The 20,584-nt window shown below is 40.9% G+C and overlaps 1 protein-coding gene across 1 annotated transcript; it reads left to right on the forward strand.

The window, feature by feature from the left end:
• The first annotated feature begins 799 nt into the window (after positions 1 to 799).
• On the forward strand, positions 800 to 20,242 carry Dipk2a (divergent protein kinase domain 2A). The gene is made up of 3 exons (XM_050157285.1): positions 800 to 1,601; positions 13,781 to 14,084; positions 17,476 to 20,242. The coding sequence occupies exons 1-3, from the start codon at positions 945 to 947 to the stop codon at positions 17,805 to 17,807; spliced, it is 1,293 nt and encodes a 430-aa protein (XP_050013242.1). The 5' UTR covers positions 800 to 944; the 3' UTR covers positions 17,808 to 20,242.
• The last annotated feature ends 342 nt before the right edge of the window (positions 20,243 to 20,584 follow it).

A 20,584-nucleotide genomic window follows, 5' to 3' on the forward strand; every position in this document is an offset into this window, starting at 1 on the left:
ACCAACCGCTGCAGCTTTCCGCACCGCCTGCTCCCAGGCCTTACCGCGGTCGGCGGCGCGCGACCCCAGGCTCCCGCCAGTCACAGAACCCCGCCCCTGCCCACGCGCGCGCCACTCCATATAAGGCCCGGAGCGGGCGGTCCGGCCCCGCCCCCGAGCTCTAGCCACGCCCCCACTCCAGTCCCGCCTCCAGGCTTGGGTGCCGCCCCGCCCACTCCGGGCTGGAGCCGCCGGGCTCCGCGGCGCACTTCTCTCCGCCCTCTCCCCGCGGAGACCCTTCCCATAAAGGCCTCCCGCCGCGCCCGTCCGAGCCGACGGTCACAGCAGAGTAACCGTTACTGACGGTCTCCGGCTGCGGAGCCGCCGAGCTCCGCCCTCCCGGGCGCGCCCTCCACCCACCCCCTCACCATCCCCTCCCTCCCCGCGAGCTCGCGCCGACGCTTCCCGGCGGCGCGATCGGCCCGTCCCCCCCCCGGCTCCGCCCCTAGCTCTCGGGCGTGCCCGCGCGTGGGGCCCGCCGCAACCTCCCCCGTCCTCCTCCCCCCACGGCTGCCCGAGTGTAAAGCGTCCGGGCTCCTGACTCCCCCGTCCGCGCGCGCGCTGCTCGCCCGGGACCGGCAGGCGCAGCACTAGCGTCCCGGGCGGGAGTGCGCGTGCGCGCGGCCGCCGGTCCCGCTCTTCCTCCCCCGCCCCTCTCCGCGCCTCTATAACTTGGCGGGCAAGGAGGCGGCGCCCGTGGAGTCGGAGGGCGGGGAGCTCGGAGGAGGGCGCCGGGAGTTGTGGAGACTGTCGACCGGGGAAGTCGCCGCGCTCGGCCGGCGCAGCCCGCTCGCGGGCTCCCTCGCTGCCGCCCTCCGTCTGCGCCGCGGGCCTCGGCGCCGTGGGGCGGCTCGGGGTGCGCTCGCCCGCCGCCCCGGCCCCGGCCGTTGCCGCGCGCGGGCGGGATGTGGCGCCTGGTGCCCCTGAAGCTGGGCCGCCTGTCCCGTGCACTGAAGCTGGCGGCTCTCGGCAGCCTGTTGGTGCTGATGCTGCTGCACTCGCCGTCGCTGCTCGCCTCCTGGCAGCGCAACGAGCTCGCCGATCGGCGCTTCCTGCAGCTCAATAAGTGCCCGGCGTGCTTCGGCACGAGCTGGTGTCGCCGCTTCCTCAACGGCCAGGTGGGCTTCGAGGCGTGGGGCCGCCTGCGCCTGCTGGACTTCCTCAACGTGAAGAACGTGTACTTCGCGCAGTACGGCGAGCCCCGCGAGGGCGGCCGCCGGCGCGTGGTGCTCAAGCGCCTGGGATCGCAGCGGGAGCTGGCGCAGCTCGACCAGAGCATCTGCAAGCGGGCCACCGGCCGGCCGCGCTGCGACCTGCTCCAGGCCATGCCCCGCACCGAGTTCGCGCGTCTCAACGGCGACGTGCGGCTGCTCACGCCGGAGGCGGTGGAGGGCTGGTCGGACCTGGTGCACTGTCCCTCGCAGCGCCTGCTGGATCGCCTGGTGCGCCGCTACGCCGAGACCAAGGACTCGGGCAGCTTTCTGCTGCGCAACCTCAAGGACTCGGAGCGCATGCAGCTGCTGCTCACCCTGGCCTTCAACCCCGAGCCGCTGGTGCTACAGGTAGGCGCGGGCTGGGGGCCGTCACCGCTACCTGGGCGCGGGGCTCGCCAACGCCAGAGGGAGTGCGTCCCCAACTCTCCCGAAATGCCTCTCCACGAGTTTTCTTCCCCCCTCCTTCTGATCCCGGTCTGGACGCCAGTTCTTGTGCCTTGGCGAGCCCTTGTGCCCCTCGCAGCCCTTTCTGAGTGCTAGGGCACCAAGGTCACCCTTCCCGTGCTGACCCTCCTGACGAGCCTAACTTCCCTGGGTCAGTCTTTGTTTGATTTCTTAGCTCCTCTCTCTGATAGTCACTCAGCTAGTTTTGGTACCAGGTGGGGACGATGAGATCACAGAGTGGGGTGGTGGTAAGTGAAGGGGGCTAATCCGTGACTCGTGGCTTTGCGTGGAATCAGAAGCTGGGAAATGGGGGGCGGAAAGTTAGTGTTGGATTTGGACTGGGAAGGCTAAAGGCCAGGAGGGACGTTTGCTGCCCGATCCGGTGATCTGCCCTAGTCAGACGGTAATCCGGTTAAGGAAAGAATTAAAGTGTTTAGGTCAAAGCTAGGAGGGAGGGGGGGGAGGAGGTTCTGGCCTCCAGCCCAGCTGATTTATTTGTTCTCTTCTGACTTTGAAGATAGAATAGATTCTTTTTACTGGTGGCAGCCAGAAGAAAAAAGATAAGAGAAAAATCCCGTTTATCTTTGGAGTAGTTTGTGTTTCTACACACCCCGCCCCCGCCGGCTAAAGTGCTGTGCCCTTGGGCAGTGACTGCAGAGTAGGGGCGTGATCCCTCTTGACTGCAGGAAAACTTTCTAGTTCTGTAAGTCAAATGCCAGGGAAAGTGATTTTAAATTAACCACAAGTAATTGATTGTGTAGTTCACACCCTTTCTCTGCTAAGAATGTCACTTATGGCTAGGGGCTTTGGACCTCCTTTTGTTGATTAAACTGCGAATAGGACTGTACTGTATTTACGTTTTTGTTTGTTTTTTAAGTTTTCTTCCTCCGTCTTCGTCGAGAGAAATCAGCTTTGATTAGTTCAGCCACGTAATCTTAGCACGAATATTTGGTCAGGTGAAGTCCTAATATGAGTCTCAGTAAAATTTTAAGGTGCCGATAGGATATGTGTGATTGGTCAGTTTTTGTTTTTTTGTTTTTTCTTTTTTGCACGCACACGCACATACCTGTGACACACTCTCTTTCTCTCTCTCTCACCTGGGACACACACACACTCAGTTACTCGATACTGGGACTCGAACCAGCGACCTCGGCCTCCGTAGGCAGCGTTCCATGCCACTGAGCCAGCTCTCAAACTGTTTTGATTGGTCAGTTTTTAATAAATACTGTTTTGTCTCTGACTGATAGTGAACAGTGTGTAAAATCAGTTAAGCTTACCTTGGAGAAATGTTTTATTCATCAATTTTCAGACTCTAAAGGTTGGGTCCCTAAATATGATTGCCTTGCCCCCCCCCCCCCCAGCTACATTTGTATCAGCAAGATTAGTCCCTGGACAAAGCTTTAGCAGTGTCCTGACTGATGACAATAGTCAAATCCTTTGGGGTCCCAAAATTTAGCACTTGAACTTAATGTATTTACAGTTCCAGCATTTAAATACTAAGTGCTTATTGAACAATTTTTATCAGGTTGAATCTGACTGGAAATGTATTAGGAACAACTAATATTAAGATTAGTCTCTCAGAAAAGTTGTGTTTGCCTCTTTATAAACATAGGCGTCTGAACTTGAGAAACTTTGCCATGCAATTTTCGCACAGCAGAGCTCTCTCCCAGAGTGCTTTTGTGCCTTGCACTTTTGGCATTTCCTCTTGGTTTGCAGTTGAGATAGTCGAGTGAGCTTGTGGCTTGTTTCCTGACTGACTTCCCCCACACTGCTTATTTACAGCTCAGGTGATGATGTGGCAAAAAGTTGACATTTTCTCACTTGATCTGAAAGCTGATGGCTCGGTGGCTCAGTGGCTGAACAGGTTACCTAGATTGCAGGATAAAGGCATGGGAGAAAGCTATACTAGATCCTGGCCTTCCTAAATTGCATCTTTAGACAACCCAGCTCCCAGGGATAGTGCTAATACTTCATTATGTTACATACTTGGAAAAGATACATTTGGAGTTTTTACTAGTGTGGCTTCTCTTTCTTTTTTTCTTCTCCCTGAGTGGATGAAGTTTGACCTGAGATCCTGGAGTAGCTGCTTACCTTACAGAAATGCCTGATCTTTGAAAGAGCTTGAAAGTGTGACTGGGAATTGTCGATGGCATCAATCATTAAGTTAGGAAGTAGATCCTCATTGGTAGGCCAGAAAGCTGCTTTTATCTGGTAAATGAGATCATGATGTGCGTTCCTTGTTAATGGTGCATTCTGTACACTTAGTGCATACAGGTTCTATGAAGCCCGCTGTCTTGATCCTGTTAAGACTTTGGTGCTGATAGGAAGGTCACAGTTGCTTCTTTACAGTTTTAAAAAGGGTCTTTAAGGAGCTAGTGCTCCACAACTTAAAGACGAACTCACCTTTCAGTTTTTTCCAGGAGAGGGAGCCACTTAACGAATTTTTGGATGCTTGATGACAAACTAGATTTTTCTTATTGTCCAATTATTTCTATTGTCTAAAATTTTAGGGAAAAAAACCCTTTGAGCTTGTGTCATCAAACTGTTCTTTACAGAAGTAACATAATCATAATGCTTATGAGTTAGTCACTTGACATTTCCTTTGGTGAATTTCCACTGGTGAAAGAAATGAAAATACAGATTATTTTACCTCATTAGCTTTCCAGATTTTAAGAAACAGTGAAAAATGAATTGAAAAGTGTTGTCTGTAGGACACACACACACACACACACACACACTCTCTCTCTCTGTTAACTGTAGACTGTGCTGCCCAAGCACAGTCTTTTTGTTCTTACTGGTCTCACCGGTTAGTCTAGCTTCTAGGAAAGCTGTTCTGCAATAGACAGGACAGTCCCCAGGACCTCAGTCATCTCAGAAACTGTTCCCTTTATATTTTCAGCCATGAAGAGGTTTAGTCTCCTGCCTAGCAGGCCCTCACCCGATAGTGGGAGCGGAGAAGTACTGGGAGGCCCTTTTGTTGTTGTTGTTTGTATATGTAATAACAATCTTGGATCATTGAAAATAGAAGTAGAACTTTGGAAGGTTCCATTGGTAACTTTTCTATTGGTGTTTGTACTGACTGTTCTTAAACGGGGAGGTCAGGGTGGGAAGTATCTGGAGCCACTGTCTGTGACTGACCTGGGAGTGCTGGCAAGGGAAGAAAGCCCTTGGTTGTTTTAGGGGGAAGAGCCAGGAATTTGTTTAATTATATTATATTGGTAGAACTTTATATGCCTTAAATTTTCTGAATCATGGTTTTAATAGGACTTAATTTTTATAGCATGCAATTATCATTGTTCAAGCTGTGACTTTTAAGCTTTGCTTTTGTAAGTAAAAGGCAGAATATATATACAGAGCATTTGTGTAGGCTTGATGCATGGCAAACAGTAATAAATGCTAGCGTAAGGACTGAGGGTGACTGGAATCACCTAGTGCAGGTCAGCTGCCGGAAGCACGGTGTAAGTGTGGATGCTGACAGACTGTGAACTGGACCTCAGCTCTACCGAGCTCTTCCACGTGACAGAGCCCTGGGAATTTGGTAGAACGCATTCGATTGTGCTTTAGCCTCAGCAGCAAGCTGTGTTCAGGAGGACGCAAGTGCTTTGTGACAATAAGTAGACAAAGAGGGTTATGATAATTTAGATAAAAGTGAGGCTAAGTTGACAAGCATTGTTTTTTGTTGTTGGTGTCTTGTTATTTTACATGAGTAACTTTCTTTTCTCTTAAAAGAGTCTGTTAGGTTCTTTGGTAAGACTGTGCTGGGGAACTCACAAATTCTTGAGAAATTTGTTTTTCTTTGTTGCTGTTGTTTGTATTCTAAGTTTACCTTTAACTAATGGATTTAATTACTCTCTTCTAAAGAGGATTGGTGGACAACTAGGGTACTAGATCTCTGCCAGAGTGCGAGCTTGAGGCCAGAGTGAATAACCTTTGAAGCTTTTCTTCCCTTCTCTAAATTTTACACACTTCAAACTTTCAGACTTCAAAACAAAAGCAAGAATCCGTTTAAGGAGCAGAAAAACATGGAGCCAAGCGTGTTGTTTAGCGGGAGTTTCTAGAATGGGCGTTTTCTACTTTGGAGATTTCAGGCTGTAGTCTGTGGAGCTCCTTCTGGCAGCTGATTTTAATAATTGGATTCCTGCATTTAGGCTTCAAAACACTTGAGAGGTTGATACTTTGTTTTCTTCTGATGCTCAGCTCAGTCTTCTTGCTTCAGCCCTGGGTGCTAGACTTACCCTACAGGTCAGAGGGAGCACTTTTTATCAGAGTTCCTAAGCTTTTTGAATCTGAGGCTTCATCAACATGTTTGACACTTGACTGAACTTCAGGAAACTACAAATAAAAATAGCAAAAACAATTTGGTACACTTCAAGTCTGAAAATGAGCATAGAATTTATTTATTTACATATTTAAGTTAGGAAAGCCAGTGGAACAGACAGTTTTAAAGAAGCATCGTTTCCTATTTCTATGCATGGGATTAGTCTCCGTTCCTTACACTTGTCCCTGGGAATAGAGATCTTTTTATCTTTGTTACTGCTTGCTCTGCTTACTGTTGGTTGGATTTTCTGGTCTTGAGTGGCCAGTTAGTTTTTCAGGGGATGGTCAAGCTGGTTTTTGTTCAACTTCTCTACCTTGTAACTGCTCTGGCCTATGTTACTGTTATTGATTGCTTCTAAGTTTTCACAGAATGCCAACTTATTCCTGTACCTTTCACTCATCATCTGTATAGTAAATTAATAAGGTTCTTGCATTTCTTACACATATAGTAAATTTTAAATGGTTGTGAAATATCTTAAAGATTGAAAATGATGAGTCTAAGGTAGGAAGGATAGTTATCCATCCTAGTTATAAACCATGCAAAGTTTTATTTTTGGTCATGAACTCTTGATCTTCCTGTCCTACCTCCCAAGTCCTGAGATTACAGGCATGAGTCACCAAGCTTGGCCTTTAGATAGTTTTAGAAGTTATATACTGAAATCCTTTATCCAATTTATAGGTTGCAAAGAGGAGTTATCTGTGAGATATTACAGAGCTTATTAGAATTGCAGACAAAAATAATTGAATTTTGCTTCTTCATTTGGCAAATTGTCTTGTAAGGCATTAAAAAGTTAGAGAGACTGCCCTGGGCCACAAGTAGCTAGCTTAGTGTATAGGGGACACACACACACACACACACTCACATGGACACTTACCAGTTGCAGTCATTATATATAAGCCCAGAAGTGAAGGGCTATACACATCAGATGTCTCATTTAGGGTGGAGTGCCTGGGTCCATCATAAAAGTACTATATTCCTTTCCTTCAGAGGAGCAGGGGTTGAATACTGAAGGGTGTGGGATTTTTTCCAGTACAGAGGTAGATAGTAGGTGGTAGAAAGGTGGGGTCTGCACTGAAATCGTACCCACCTATATTCTGTAATATCATAAAGTTATTTGATGACATGGGCAAGTCACTCAAATGCTTCAGACCCTGAAGTTAAATTAATAAAATGAAGATGTAATTAGTACTTATCAAACAAGATTGTTTTAAAGATGAAAGGAGATTGAACTGTTCAAGCAATAAATGTAAAATAACTTTAATTTATTAATGTAAGTCTTTACAGCATATTATTTGCTAGTTTTTTTTTTTTAGTTTTCAGACAGCTATAGTAATTAAAAAATACCTTTAGTATATTTTGCTGTTATATGAGTCAGAATACAGTTTTTAGCTTGGCAGATATTCATGTACCACCTCCCATATGTATGTGTGTGTATGTGATGCACATACACACACTTTGTACATATCTACATAGCTACTGCTTCAGGTTCTAGTTTACTGTGAACAGTCATTTAAAATGGGGGACGTTAGACATTTGTTTCATATGAGGTAAGTGGAGTAGAATAAGTATCATAAATACAAAATAAATCATTTATTTTTGTTGGTAAATCATTGGTTATAATTTTATTCACTTCACTGACATTGATGAATGATATAAAATAGGGAAGTTACCTCTGAGTTCCTATGGCATTGCTGAATACTGCCAGCAACTGTTCTTGGCTCACAGCAGAGAAGACAGATCAGGATGCTATTTGCACAGCTTCTGCTTTCCGGATCATTAAATTTGGGTAGTACACAAGAACAAGATAAGTTTGATTTTTACATATGAAGAGGGCGAGGAGGACAGGAAGATCTCTGGTGATAAGAAATCAGGGCCTCAAGTGGGATCTTCCACCAGAATAGAGAAGGGTAGTTTAGTATAAGGTACCCATGCAGGGTGAGCTTCAAAGCAGTAGAGAATTTGAAGTAGTTTTAGAGAATGCGTTTAAGGAAGAAGAGAGGAAAGTAACTTTTAAGACATGCTTTTAAGTTAAGATGGGAAGGGAAGTGAGTTGTCTTAGCATCTACTATTAGATTCCTTTGTAAGAATGCACGGAGAAGAAATGAGTGGGGGAAGTTTGTTTCATCTTAAATTCAAGACAACCAGGATCCTAATCTTCGTAAACCAGCCCCCGATGTTTTTTTAATGGTGGGAGACAATGCTGTAAGCAGATGTTTTCTTGTCCTAAAGAAAGGTTGTGCTTTGGAACCAGGGCAGTCAGTACTGTGTTGATTAAAGTAAGATCACATTCTTAGGTTCTCGGGTGCTAAGGAAGCTTGTTGTTCTTTTTCTTTTATTGGTTTTTTAATTGGGAGCAAATGTTTTCATGTAGCATTTGACTTACACATTCAAGTTAGAAATGTGGGTGACAGTTGCTCTTTGTGCAGCAGGTAAGGCAGGATCTGTTGACGTTAGTTGCAGAAAGCTTTGCCAAGTGAGTTTAAAAAACTGTTCTACAAGATGACTTATTTCTATTTAAGTTTTATTTTGTTAATGTATTTGGCATTAGTTTCCAATTTTGCATACAGCCATTTGACATTGCTGTTCAGTGAATGACACCGGTGACCTTGCTATTTTCAAAGCATTGGTTAATGTTGGAATTTGAGGTGGTTGGAACATGGCATTCAAAAATTGATTTCATGAGAAATGAGGCTTATCTTGAGACTCCAAATATCTTTAGTTCATTAGGTGTCTGCTGCAGTTTGATATACTTTTGGCCACTCTTTCCCAGTATAAATTAAAAAGCTAAGATCTTAGAGAAATTCTAGCAAAAATTAAGTAGCTATTAAATCATCCCAGTAACTTTACTATATTCCCCTCCAGACAGTTCAGAAAACTGTGAACACATTAGTCTGTCACCAGCACAGCACAGTTGACTAATCTGTATGAACAGCTGTTACAACATGTATTGCCACACTGGGATTTCGTTCAGATTGGGTTTTTAAAATAATTGTAAGATTGAAATTAAACCTTTACACATTTCTGTGCTATTTATAATACTTGCTTTCTTAAAATGTTCTTAAGTTTGAATTTTTTGTGCAGAAATGCTTGTTATACAAAAACTGATTGTATATTTTGATGATTGGTAGGCTTTTTGAGGTTAGATCATATTAGGAATTCCCGCTTTACATCATTTCTCATGTTTATTTGATAGTTCTTGTGACCTGCAGTTATGTATCTTCAGTAGAATGCGGTGAGCTTCTGAATGATTATACAAATTCTTCTGTGACTAGAATTTGGGTATTTGAAATTTAGGATATAAAGCTAATTTTGGTTACATAGGAGAAAAAGACAGTAGAACACAAATCTTTATAAGCTGACCTCATTTTGATCTGTCAGTTTCATGTCATGTAGCAAAATAGTAAATCATTTGAGAGCTCTGTTTTCTTCCTCTGTAAAACCGGAATGATATTTGTACTATTGTCTTCAGTCAGGTAATCAAAGAACCAAAAGAAAAGGGCTATGTGCTTTGTGAGTTTAACCAACTTTCTAAAGAACTGCTTCTCCAAATCCACATATTCATCAAGAAGTGTGCTGAGACATGTTATAAGACATCTAAGAATAACATGTTCCAAAGATGACCAAGGACCATTCAATCTATTCACTTTCCTCTAGGAGCTTTTACTATACAAGTTTGTTAGCAAGTTTTCTAAAAAATATGATGTTAGGAAAATGTATACTGCATCCTTAAGTACCAGTAATACAAGACTTTAAAAATTGGCATCATGTACAAACAAATTCCAAATGCTTAATTAACCTGTTACTATCAAAGTACAAAACATTGTGTTTTAGTGCTCAATAGAAATAAAGTGAGATTCAAATATATTGAGTTGGTTATGTGAATTATAAATGAATTCATTCTTATTAGTACAGTATTAATTGACCTAAAGTAAAAGGGTAATAAAAAATTTAAAAAAAAAAGCAAACAGCCAGCTGTCGTTCTTTTTGCAATAATCAAGATAGATTCAAGGCAGATTACTACCTGTTTTTAATCCAGTATTCTACTTTTAAGAATTTTCTCAGATTTTATAAAGGTAATTTCATATGCTGCTAACGGCATTCCACAAGCAATTATTATGATACAAAATAACTTAAGACCATTTCCGCTACATGATCTCTATTTAGGCCTGTGTTATTAGACCGACTGTAGATGCAGTAAGTACATCCCAGGCTTCTGTTAACATTTGAAATATATTCTTAGTGGAAAGAAATGCCATGAAGCTGTAGCAAATGATTAAGGGAAGTGGCTTGACTTTGGAGTCTGGAGTGGGGGAAGAAGGATTATGTTCAGTTAGCGAGAGGTAGTGGTTGAGGTGGACAGTTGAGTCTAGCCTTATCATTTCAAACCCATTATTCCTATTTGCTGTGCAGTATTTTTGTCTTAGTGTAGAAATTGTGTTGAAGACTGTATGGAATAGAAATTTTCCTGTCTTTTCCCATAATCTTGATGTGTAAATGGTATACGAGCTCCCTGGTTTTTTTTTTGGGGGGGGGCTTTTTTGTATAGTGGAAGATGACCTTAGTAAACTTCTGTCTTTTCAACATTGTCAGTGTGTCCATTGCTGTTTTTGACATCACTTAAATTGTATGATATTCCAATAGATTGTGGTTTTATTGTTTAAGAATAAACAAAATACCTAGATGTGATAATTTGTATTACATTTCATGATCAAAACATTTTATTTTTCAAGTTAATGTTGAAGGCATTTAAATATTTAGATCAGACCCATTAACTATGCTTATATTAGTTATTTTAATAAGTTCTGTTTGTCTCTGTGAATCTCAGCCTTTTCCAGGGCCACACATAATGTACACACACATGTTCTATTACTGCAATACATGCTACATAAAAATAATTTCTATGTTGACATTAATATTATATAGATGTCTTTGTGCTGTCACTAATTTAATGTTTAAAGTACACTAATGGAAAAGCAAACATGTAGATTTACAACTGTTGCACCTTTGTGCGGTCTTTATTTTTATAACATTGATGCTTTATGTTTTATACACGCATTAATATCTTGACAACATTTACAAACAGTTTAGAGCCCCTTCTAGAGCTGCAGTTGGTACTGTTCTAAGTGAAGATTCTCTCCTTCGCTTGAGAAGCTTTTGCACATTTTTCAGTTGTAAATAATTCAATAATATAATTTCATATTAAGTAAAGCACTCTAGTTCTAGACAATTTGAATATCTGGTTTTCAGATTTTTGTTTTTAAGTAAGGAAATATAGGCCTCCATAGTAAACTTGTTAATCTAAGTTGCTGTGCTGGACACCCATAGGAGTTTGCTAATCCGAAAGAAACAACAACTCGTTTTTAATATTGCTTCATATTTACCAAATCCAAGCTCTAATAAATTAAAAATGTCGCTCTGCTTGATTGTGGTATTTTGCTTTATGCCAGAATTGTTTTAAATGCAATTACAGAAGTATCTTGGCTTCCAACCCTGAGCCTTTTTTTTTTTTGTACTACAGTGTGTTTAATAAAAATTACTTTTCATTAAGGAAGAGTATTTTGATTATATAGTGAACAAATACTGTCTTATGAACAAATGGAGTGACTTCACTGATTAAAGTTCTTCCAAAAGATTAGATAGCAAGCAAAGTACATGAAAGAATTGTGGTGCTCTTCTTAAAACAAGGCATAAGATTTCAGGTAAAAAATCGTCAAAAATCACCATGCTAATACAAAAGTCATTCCGTGTGGCATTTGTTCATCTATTTTACCCTCCTGTATGAGGGGCACGGGAAATGAAGTGTACATTTGACTGTTGTTTGCCAGTTGGAAAGGCTCCAGAAACAAGGAGGCATTTGTACATGTGCAGATGCTGGCAGGGATCCCTTTTCCCTTGCTGTCAAAGACCATTTTATTTTCACAAAGATATGCTTGTGTCTGTTCTACAATATGGCGCGTGAATAACAGTGTATGGAGGTGGTTTTGTTTTACTTTCTACATGACAAAATAATGTAATTCCACATTCTTAGTAAATTTTTAGTGCTCCATTTTTGTCATATCAGGATCTTGATACATTCACACGTCTAAGAAATAGCTAGATCTGTTGTAGCCATTCGTCTAGCAAATGTCAAGGTCATGAGACATTTTAAATTGAGAGGGAAGCTGAAACGGTGTGTGGTTTGTGAATAGTCTTTTGCACTGTACGTTCCACATGAGTGATCTGTCACTTCTCTTAGTGCCCAAAAGAAATAAAAATATGGTTAAGGATTGAAAACATCGTTTATCTCTAATTTCTAAGTAGCCATTGACTCTGCCCCCCAGAGTGAATCCATTAATTTACTATATTTAAGATCCATGGTATTTTTCAATGTAATTAATATTTTGTCATAATACACTTCGATTTGAAAGTAAACGTTGTATATGCAAAGTATGAGTGCTGTCTGCTTATAAAGGAGCATACGTGAGAACTAGGGGTTACAGGTGAGGTTTAGTTCTAAAGATGTTTCTGTTCTAGCATAGGAATTTTAAAGTAAAGATAATCTGCTTGGACAGTTAAAGATCTAGACAAAATTAGCATTTCTTCCCTCCCTCCCTCCCTCCCTCCCTCCCTCCCTCCCTCCCTCCCTCCCTCCCTCCTTCCTAGGAGGACCACATCTCTGACTCTTTTAAAGGTACATAGATTTTCAGGTTCCGGTAGTAGTAGAAGTGGGTTTAGTTGTTTCTCTGGGGTGCTATGAGGTTAGTTGTACTTACTGTCTTCTGGCTCACCTTCACTCCCCTGGAGCTCCTTTTGTTTTTTTCCTCCAGCTAAGAAGTACAAGAGTGACACCAGCCTCTGACCTGGTAATCCTACATATGAAACGTATAACTCTTAGCATGCTTTTTTCCTCCAGTATTCATTTCTTAGAGACACATTTTAGCAGTAAAAAGTATCTTCAGAGGTAGAGTGTTTGCTTGGCATGCACAGGACCTTGAGTTTGAGTCTCACCCAGCATGGGATTATGGGCAGATCTAGTTGAAAATTAAGTTGAAAATGACCTATTTATGTTTATAAAAGCATTACTTTTGATTTAGAACTAGAATCTTTCCAGTAATTAAAGAGCCTGTTTGAAAACCTCACTAATGTGAAAAAGTAATTTTGTAGCTGGGGCAAGTGGGAAAGGGAAATAAGACTAATCCAAGACCATAGATGCTCAGGATGGAGATTGTGTTAACCAAGATCAGTTATTCTCCCCCATCTTGGATATTGTTAAAAGTTCAAGACTTCTTCCCAGCATTCTCTTGCCTGCTTCTGAATTGCTTAAGCCTCTAGGACTGTACAAACTGTAGTAACTAACACGGAACGGTTTGTTCAGTGTCTGGTCTTCTAAAATAAAAGCCTGTGGCTAAACAGAACCTCGATAGTTCACCCTTATTGCCCACTTAGCACAGTCCCAAATCAGCTAAATAATTACTGGTTCGTGTGTATTCAGAACTGTCCATTCAAAAGAAACCATTGACTGCTTGCATCTGTAGAATTGAAAGAAGTGTAAGTCTTTTTAGAATTGGTAATAAGACAGCATTACATTGAAAAGTAATACTTGACAGATTGCAAATAACAAAGTTTCTCACACTTTTCTTAGGTCCATAGTAATGCTCTGAGTTAGGAGGGAAAATGGGGTTTATATTGATGGACTGTATCTAGTAAGACTCTCCTGAGGGCATCTGAGAGACACTGAGGTAACTTCATCAGACTGCCTTATAATGTTAAGATAATTCTTTTGTAGAGCTTTCCATCTGATGAAGGTTGGCCATTTGCAAAGTATCTTGGAGCTTGTGGAAGAATGGTGGCCGTGAATTATGTTGGAGAAGAGCTGTGGAGTTACTTTAATGCGCCGTGGGAGAAAAGAGTTGACCTTGCTTGGCAGCTAATGGAAATAGCAGAACAGCTTACAAACAATGACTTTGAATTTGCACTCTACCTCCTGGATGTCAGCTTTGACAATTTTGCGGTTGGTCCTCGAGATGGGAAGGTAATCATTGTGGATGCTGAAAATGTTTTAGTTGCTGACAAAAGATTAATTAGACAAAGTAAGTATTTAATTTTCAGATTTATCTTTTGTACATTTTCTGTGTTTAAATGTTATATTTATAATAAAAACTTAAGTTTCTTCTTGAGATAAAGTGTTTAAATGTTATATTTATAATAAAAACTTAAGTTTCTTCTTGAGATAACAACCTTGTGTCTTTTTAAAAATTTTTTGTATAATCAGGATAACAAATATTTGTCTTTCTTCTAATTAGAATTTCTCTATATTTAGTAAAATGCCCGTGTTTTAATGAATGCAGATTCTCTCCCCACCCCTTGTAGAGTCTGTGGAAGTATGTGTAAATGTGTGCACATCTTTTGCATACTCTGCTCTGTGGTTTAGGACACAACTTCTTAAACTGGACTATGACCTCAGGGGTTGCAAACCAAAAGTGTTGGTTGTGGAAACATATACAGCAATAGTCAAATGATCCTAAGTTGTGAAAGAAGCAAAAATTAATTCAAAAATCAAGTACATAATGAATCTGAGGTAATTCTACCAGTGATTGTGTTGTATCATGTAATTTCACTACAGCCTTGAACACTGTATATGCTGTGTAAAGTGCAGGGCACACTATCAGCCCGTACAGCTCCAGTCATTGCTACCTGCAGTGCCTTGATACAGACTGGAGACTACTGTGTCTTATGAATTGCAAACAGTTCCTATAAACTATAGAAATGTTGGACCACAGAAAGCTTAATATTTCCCTATAGTCATACCTTGGCATATAAATATCAAATTAGTATAGTTTTAGATTGTATTATGTTAGAATATTTGATATTAAAAATTACTGTTTGATTTGCTGGTTTAAGTTTTCATTTGAAAAATCTGTTTTGGTGTGGGATTGAGACAAAATTGATAGCAGTTTCTGAAATGGCTCAAAACATAGTTCTGCTATTTTCTTATATGTATTTATACACAGTGGCACTCCCAGCATTGACTATTATTACAAATTCAAAATATCAGCTCTGAAAAATGTTGAGATGCTGTGTCCTGCAATATTAGATGCTCAACTGAGAGCTAATTCTTACATAAAAATAAACACACATTCATTTCATTAATGTGAAATTTTCCTTTTTTAATAAATGGTACAGCTATATGTCAAATAATTGTTTTAGAATAATCTTTTATGGTTTCTTTTCAGTAAATGTTTGGTTTATATTCCTATACATTCAGAGTTGTATAGACATTTCTTGAGCAACAGGAGGTTGTGTATGGAAGAAGTTGCAAAGCCCTTGTTTAATGCAAAAGGAAGTTTATGCTGTTACAGCTCATCCGAGTGTCAACTTTAGTAGACTTCATTTCTCTGTAGGGTCTCACAGGAATGTTCTGTTTTTTTTTGTTTGTTTGTTTGTTTGTTTTTTCCTTCTCTGGGGTCCCCAGAGTGATAGTTTTGTCTTATTTTAACTTGGATGATGTCTAGCACTGTAGATCTGACCTCAATCTAACATTATGATTATTTCATCTCGGTCTAGACCTTGCTGTCCGTTTGTTTGTGAGCTCTCTGTGTGATTGCTAGGTAAAGCATAGGACATGTTTTGAAATTCGGGTATCATAGGAATTTCAAAGTGTCAAAGATAAATAAAGTCTGTATTCTTAAAGTAGGAGTACCCCAAGTTTGAGGCCAGCTTAGGGTAGGGTACTTGCTGAGTTAATGGCCATCCTGGGCTACAGTGAGATCTTTTCTCAACCAAATCCAAGAGCTGTTTGAGAATCTTAACTTTCTTAGCTTACCTCAGCGCCTGAGCAGCTCTAGGTCACCGTCAGAGTTGTCAGGCTGTGGCTCCTGGCCAGCATGGCTAAGCTGCTGCTGTGTAGTCACTGAGTTTTCCGTGGTCCTTACAGCCCTGCTTGGGGCTTTTTTTTTCCTTGACTCATTATGACTCCTTCCTCAGGGAGTGATGCCCTAACTGCGGTCCTGCTCCCTCTTCCTTTTCATACATTTGTGACTGTCATGCTTTCCTTTTTAAAAAGGTGTGCCTGCCGGGCCTGCCGGGCAGTGGTGGCACATGGCTTTCTTTAACCCCTGTACTCAGGGAGCAGAGGCAGATCTCTGAGTTCAAGACCAGCCTGCTCTACAGAGGGAGTTCTGAGACAGGTAGGGCTACTTGGAGAAACCCTGTCTTGAAAAGCCAAAATAAATAAATAACCTGTTTTCTCCTAGCTAATGCCAACAGCTTCCTGTTGCTTTAGTGGGACTGATGGCCTCTTACTGTTCTGGTAGAATCCAGCTTTCTTAGAGGGCACAGGCTATGTGATTTGGTCCTACTCTGTCTGCTTTATTGTCTGTATCTGTCCATTACTCTCAGGAATAATGGACTTTTGTTTCCCTGGATGAACCTTTTGTTTTTGGGCTGAGTGCATTTTCTCTGCATAAGGGAGCTCAATGCTGTTTTGTACAGGCCAGCTACTTGCTCTTTAAGCCTTGACTTCACTAACAACATGCTTGCTTTTGTGTTGTCATACGGTGTTAGTCTTCTGAATTTAAATCCAGGAGTTCAAGTCTAGTTCTAGTCACATATTATTACCTATCCTGCCATCCAGTTAGAACCTTAAACTTTGCTTGCTTAGTCTTACTTTTTGTCTTAAATGTTTCTTTGGTTTGGCTTTCCTTTCTGGACCTTCCTTAGTTGTTTTGGTAACTTTTTTTTTAAAGTTACATTTATTGGTGTGTTTGTGGGTGTCTGTATGTGAGTGTGGGCATGCCATGATGCCTGTGTGGAGACAGGACAGCTTGTGAGACTCTGTCGTCTCCTTCCTTCATGTGGGTCATCAGGCTTACCCATCTCACAGGCCTGCTGTGATCAGCCCAGTCCCTCCTGTCTTGGGAAAGTTACCTTTCTGAGCAGCAAATGATCGTGCAGGTTACAGCTTGTCTTCTCCCCTCACTTGTATCTGTTTCCTGGTACTTGTCTCGCATACCAGCTGCAGTGCTGTTTCCTCAGCCAGGTGGACCAGTGTCCCTGTGCTCATCCCTTTGCAGATCCTGTACTCTGAGCTCAAAGCTGTTTTCTCTCATCTCTTGACTGCTACCTTTTCGGATCGAAAACAGGTGTTCTTATGCCGCCTTCCGGTACTCCAGGCAGAAATCTAGATCTCTCCAGTCTTGTAGCTTTAGGTGATGCTTTGTGATCCTTTTAAGGTTAGAGAAAATCCTAGATGAACATGAAAAATGGTCAGGGCCTTGTTTGATCCTTCTACATGATATCCCAATAAACGATGTTTTTATGAATTAATATATTAACTAATGAATTTTTTGAGTTACTATATTGATTAACTCTCAAATGTTTTATGTATAAAAGTGTAGAACACATATGTGTTAATGGGATGTTCTATTTAGAGAACAATAATAAGTTGGTTTTCAGATAAATTTTCTGATTTCTCCTTCACAGATAAGCCTGAGAATTGGGACGTATGGTATGAAAGCAAGTTCGATGACTGTGACAAGGAGGCTTGCTTGTCATTTTCAAAAGAAATTCTTTGTGCTCGCGTTACTGTGGACCACAATTACTATGCTGTTTGTCAAAACCTCCTATCTAGACATGCCACCTGGCGCGGCACTTCTGGAGGACTCCTTCATGATCCACCAAGTGAAATTGCCAAAGATGGCCGACTGGAGGCCTTGCTGGATGAGTGTGCCAACCCCAAGAAGCGCTATGGCCGATTCCAGGCTGCGAAAGAGCTGCGTGGATATCTAGCACAATTAAGTCACAACGTGAGGTAGTAGTTGGTGATTTTCTTTGCTGAAATAGCACTGGCAAACTTAACCACCAAAAGACTGCCTAGAAAAAACACAGTGTGGAAGTATTATACCAGAGGATGAGAAACTTGTTCTGATAGATCTTACATTAGCATCCATCAAAATAAGACATTGCTCTACATCCAAGTTCACGTGATGCTTCTGCGACTCCGTTCTTCACTTTGGAGACGTGAGAACCATCGACTGCTTTCCCCGTCCCGTACCTGAGTGGATTAATGACATTGTTAAGCTATTGGAAAGGAGTCTGATAGTTACATGGCTTGTGTATCAAAGGGTACTTGGTACTTAGTTTGCGTGCTCTCATGATTTTGTGAATCTCTTGCATTTACTTTGAATGTCAAGTTAGATCGGCCTGTTTTATAGGCCACCTTTCCCTTCTGATGTGTAAAATTATTTTCCATTTTTAAAAAGTTTTACACACCCAGGTTACTATAGGTGTTCACTTAAATTTTAATATAAGTAGTTTTCATTCAGTGCTATGCGGTACATACTTAACTGTTAGAGCAGGGCTCCCAGGTTTACTGTTTTTACAGAGATCTTAGTATTTCATTATGTAAATAATTTGCCTCCCCTCAACCTTCTGTACGTCATCATTGCATGAGATCATTTCAGGTTATTTAAGAGTTAAATCCCTCAATGCCAGTAATTCTAAGTATACACTGAACACGCCGTTCAGCATATGCTACAAAATGTCACCGCATCCTTTGCTAAAAGGCTTTAAGAAGAATACACTAGCTGTCTACACTTCGATAACTTTGATTGAAGAAACAATAAAACTCAATGTTTTTAAATGCTAACTAGTCCAAGATAGTAATGCATATGCCAAAGAATTATTAGACACATTCCATGTTTAGAACTGAGAATTGATCAATTCTTAGCCCTCCTCAGTATTTTAGCTGTCACTATTAAATTAAAATCTGCCTGTTCTTTAATGTTGACAGTTGAGCTACTGCTTAAAAATAAAATGTATAACTTAAAGATCTTCTACCATTGTATTCTTGGTAGGCTTTTCAAAATGAACACGGTAATCATTGTTAGAATTTAATTAGGTATCAGAACCTTTTACTTATTGATATACTAATATTTTTTTATAAAGCTTGTCTGCCCACCGTGATCTTTACCCAGTTGCTAAATATCAGAACATCAAATTTAAATACACGAGTAGAAAGATTAACAAAATAATGTGTAAAATTTTTGTGTATTTAAAAACTGTTCTGTGTAAAAGTTGACTTTAAATAGCACAGGCAGTAGTTTTCCGTTTGAAATTGTTGCTTTTGTTTGCAGTAAAGTTTGGGATAGTGTGCAGTAGTGGGTTCTGACTGACTTGCTGAAAACAGAAAGTGATTAAAACATGCACAACCAAAGCCAAGCTTGTCCTTTTCCTTCATTCAGCAACTATTTATTGATCATCCATCCTGTGCTAGGTGCGCTCGTAGCTGCTATATATCATCTAAACGTGATATGGGCGAGTGACTCATCAAATGTACTAGCAAAAGTACTTAAGCTGACTCATCATTTGGGGTGACACGTCCATGTTATTATTGTTGTGATGGAAAGTCTCTTTGCACCATCCTAAATTAGTTCCTTAACCCAGAGTGGATGAAGACAGCAATAGAGCTAATCCACAGTTAAAAATGGGAAGGCAAAGGGTAAGAGAGCTCCATTTCAAAGCATTGCGTTGTGTTCCTTCTTATGCGTCAGTAGATTGCATAGCTCTCAATGAAACACTGAAGATTTTTGCTAAGCTAACTTTTTACAGCTTGGAAACCTTTTTGAGGGGAATAGGAGAAATGGTCTCACAAGACTCCTTTGTTTCTTCCTTAGAGCTACACTAAAATATACAATCTCAAAACAGAACACCATTATATTTTCTACATATTCATAACATGGAGGCTGGAGCTCACTGTGGTTCCACACACATCTTCCTATGTTTGGTGAGTGATTGTGGTTGTGATGACAGAGCAGGAAGTGAAGAAGCGCTTCTGGGAGTGATGGCTACTTCAGGTATAACCACCATTAGAGAGTATGTGGAATTTCTTTTATCTTTGGAGAAGACTGAGAAGATAGTAAAAGAATTAGGAATTTTAAATTACAGGGAAAAAATAAGTATGTGAAAAGCAATAAATATTTTGTTCTCTTTGCTATCAAGATGTTCACATTCAGATATTTATTATACAGCAGCAATTTATATTTTTAATCATTGCCCATTAATAGACGCGGTAAAATATTTTTGAATCAAACATTTGGGGTTTGTATGTGCATTTAAATTGTCTTTTGTACTGTACGTTACTGTTTAATTTGAATATTTTATCAGAACTGTCTCCCTGTGCCTTTATAAAAATATAAAGTTGTCTCTGCAACTTTTAATGATCTTAATAAAGAATACTTTAAGAACCATATTTTGCAGACTCTGTCTTCAAATATTCAAGTGTTTCTTGAATAAAAAATAGTTATTCCTGTCCCCTTATAAACACTTTTGTTTCAATCTTTGGAAACTGTTTTGATTGGGTATAAGCTGAGCTCAAAATGTATGTTCTGTTTTTCTGTAATAATGGCCTTTTAAAACCTACCACTAAGATCTAGGGTTGTGGGGGGAGGGAGGAGCTTAGGAATTTTCAAATGCCCATAAGAGAATTCTATAATGTTCATAGCTATTATACTAACTTCCAAAGTTGTCAACATTACCAAACTTTTCTTTGAAGCAAATTTAGCTTTGTCGTTTGATTCAGGAGTACACCTCA

This window comes from Alexandromys fortis, unplaced genomic scaffold (assembly GCF_014885135.2).
Source record: "Alexandromys fortis isolate MF-2015 unplaced genomic scaffold, M_Fortis_MF-2015_v1.1 scaffold_85, whole genome shotgun sequence".
Taxonomy (NCBI): Eukaryota; Metazoa; Chordata; class Mammalia; order Rodentia; family Cricetidae; genus Alexandromys; species Alexandromys fortis.